This window comes from Myotis davidii, unplaced genomic scaffold (genome assembly GCF_000327345.1).
Source record: "Myotis davidii unplaced genomic scaffold, ASM32734v1 scaffold1439, whole genome shotgun sequence".
NCBI classification, from domain to species: Eukaryota; Metazoa; Chordata; class Mammalia; order Chiroptera; family Vespertilionidae; genus Myotis; species Myotis davidii.
In genome coordinates this window covers 415,260-418,294 of record NW_006292342.1, presented here as the reverse complement: position 1 = coordinate 418,294, position 3,035 = coordinate 415,260, and the positions used below count along the sequence as shown (strand labels likewise).

The window sequence follows — 3,035 nt, the reverse complement described above, 5'->3', positions numbered from 1 at the left end:
GCTGCTGTCTTGACCTTCACCTCTCTGAGCCAGTTTCCTCATCTGCAAGATGGGTTTGTTGTTGCCTAACTTGTAATGTTGAAAGGAGTCAGGCTTCCAATGAAGGGTCAGTCAGACAGGTTAAACCAGCGGTCGCCAACCTTTTGGATCTCGCGGACCACTGGTTGGCACCCCTGGGTTAAACAACTTCCCTAACGGCATAAGGCAGAGCTAGGCCTTGAACTCAGACCCGCCTGACTCTCTAAGAGTATTTTGTGTTGGTTAAGAACATGGGATCTGCAATTAGACTTTGAATCTCGGCTCTGCCAGGTGTGGCCTCAATGGCTTTGGGCAAGTAACTGCTCTGAGTTCAGTTTCCTCCTTTGTTAAATGGGGATTATAATTGACCTGCCTCTGTAGCTGTTCCATGTGAAGGTTGCGCTGGATTGCTTCCTTCAGCCCCTGGTGACTCCCTGTCCTTTGGCTTCTGTCTTTGCAGGAAGTGCACGACCTGCTCAGCGACTATGAGCTCAAGTACTGTTTTGTGGACAAATACAAAGGGACAGGTTTGTGGGGCTGTGGGGTGGGCTAGTGGCAAGGGTGACAGTCCCTGAAGCCAGGTGCTTTCTGGCCCGTTATCTTCTCTCCTGAATTTTGGGCTCAACCTCCTCTAGGCCGGCACAAGACAGACTGTTGCCCCAATCTTTTCTGGGTGCTCATTATGGAGCAGTCTTGATATTCCTGATCTTCCTCCAGGCTGCTCAGCCAGATACCTGAGCATTGGGCTTCCCCACTTCCCACACCATACTCCCAGCCAGTCACCGAGGCCTGTCTGGTCTTTGTCAAGACCTCCAGAACTATTAGGGCTCCTCCATCTCTGTCAAAATGTCAATCACCACTGGCCTCTCCATGATTTCACACTCCTACTTGCCCTCCCCCAGGGAGCCAGGGTCTATCAAATTTGATCAGTTGATTGCAAATCTGATCAAACCTAATTCTAGCCCTCCAGTGGGCTCAGTGGTTGAGCATTGACCCATGAACCAAGAGTTTGATTCCTGGTCAGGGCACATGTCCGGGTTGCTACCCAGTAGGGGTGTGCAGGAGGCAGCCAGTCAATGATTCTCTCTCATCATCGATGTTTCTATTTCTCTCTCCCTCTCTCCTCTCTCTGAAATGAATTTTAAAACTCAAACATATAAAAACAAAAAAAAACTAATCCTAACCTGATTGTTTTTCTCTCCTCAATACCTGTCTGAGGCTCCTCTTGACACTATCTTGCAAGGATGTGCCCCAGCCTTGCCACCTCCTCAGTGGCAAGCTTCCAGGCGTTCCCTCTGCCTCTGTTCTTAGCTGTCCCTCTTCTATCCAGGCACAGGCAGGCAGCTCCTCAACAGTGCCCTGCGTGCCTCTCCCCATCACTCTGGGCTGTTACTACTGGCTCGCTCACTGCCTCCTGCACTGAGTGGTCCTCTCCATGAGAACAGGGACAAGTCCTGTCAGCCTTGCACCCCCCACCTTGTGGGAGACCCTCGGTGGGTGTCTGTGTCCTCTAGGCCTTGTGCTTGCAATCTGTAACTTGGGTGAGAAGCAGGTGAGGACGGGGACCCTGGAGACCTACCTGGTGGGCTAGGGTAAGTGGTTAAAATCTTGGGACCTGGAGACAAATAGACCTGGGTTCGAGTCCTGGTCTGTCCTCACTTGGAGGCCAGAGGCAAGTGATTCACCCTTCCTGAGCCTCAGTTTTCTCACCAGCAAATTGGGCTTGACCTGCTTGGGTTGGCCACAAGGTAAAACACATTAAAATCATTAAAATACTAAAGGCTGTGGGTGTCTGGCACCCAGTAGATACTTAGTAAACACTGGCAGGGGCAACAAGTCAGAACTGTTTTACTAAGTACCTCTTCTGTGTATATGCCAGGTATTGAGGTTCCAGAGGTTAAGTGACTCTCATTATAGTGTTTTTCAATAAATGTTTATTATGCGCCAGTATATGCTGGGACACAGGACACAGCTGTGAACCAAACAGCGATGGGCTAGTCTGGGGGGAGAATGTCATTCACACAACTGCAGGCGTGAAGGTGAAGTGGTCATAGGACTAGAAGCTACTGGGTGCTGTGGGAGCCCAGAGCTGTGATCTGAAATAGGGGCAGTCAGGGTAGGCTTCATGGGGGAAGTGATGTTTGCAGTCAGATTGAAGGGAGGATCAGGATGAACCAGGTGAAGAAGGGGAGGTCAGTGTTCCAGGGAAATACAGATGCAAAGGCCTGCGCGGGCATGTGCCTGGCATAGTCCAGGAAGTAGCAACAAGAGATGGGAGAGGAGGTTAGCAAAGACTGGCCACACGGGCTCCCTTGTCCCTGCAGTGAGAAGCCCCTGGATAAGGCATGGCACATTCTGATAATCATTTTGAAAAGCTAGCTGTTGGCTGGACAGCAAACCAGGAGGGCAGCAGGACTGAGGCTTAGGCCAGGGCTCAGACATGAGAGGTGAGAGGTGTTGGCCTAGAAAGGTGGTGAGGACGGGGTGCAGAGTGGGGCTGTGGAGCCTGTTTGCTTGGGTTCAAGTCCAGGCTTCTCCCCTCTGTTAGAGGTGCCGCTGCTCTGCACTCATTTCCTTGCTGGCACAATGGTGGTTATGAGGAGTAAGTTATTCCCATTTAACAGATGGGGAAACTGAGACCCCCACAGCCACTTAAGCTGGAGTTGAAACCAAGCTCTAGTGACCACGTGCTTGACCACTACTCTCTGTGTCACCCAAGTTACTCACCTATTGTCACCTAGCCAGGTGCACAGTGTATAAGAGTGCAGGTGAGCTCATGAGTAGGTTGAGAACGGTGAGGGGTGAGGGCAGGGAGCAGGCCTCCTGGAGGTAGAAGTTGCTCAAGGCTGGCAACTATCTAGTCCACTGGGGCCTGAGGTGTCTTAGTGGGTCAGTATTCTGAGATCACACATGGTTTAGGAGAAGTAAGGGCGGGCAGCCATGGGGCCGAGGGGCAGGCCCTCCGGGACCCCACTGACCCACTCCCCTCCTGCTGCAGCCTTTGTGACCCTGCTGAA

At 51.8% G+C, this 3,035-nt stretch overlaps 1 protein-coding gene across 3 annotated transcripts in view; it reads left to right on the top strand.

Annotated features, from left to right (window-relative positions):
* The window catches only part of RAVER1 (ribonucleoprotein, PTB-binding 1), a 14,404-nt gene that overhangs the window by 1,402 nt on the left and 9,967 nt on the right, over window positions 1-3,035 (top strand). For all 3 annotated transcript variants that reach the window (XM_006765756.2, XM_006765755.2, XM_006765753.2), the window contains exons 2-3: window positions 479-545; window positions 3,017-3,035. In XM_006765756.2, coding sequence (XP_006765819.1) covers window positions 479-545; window positions 3,017-3,035 — 86 coding nt within the window. The remainder of the gene's footprint in view (window positions 1-478; window positions 546-3,016) is intronic.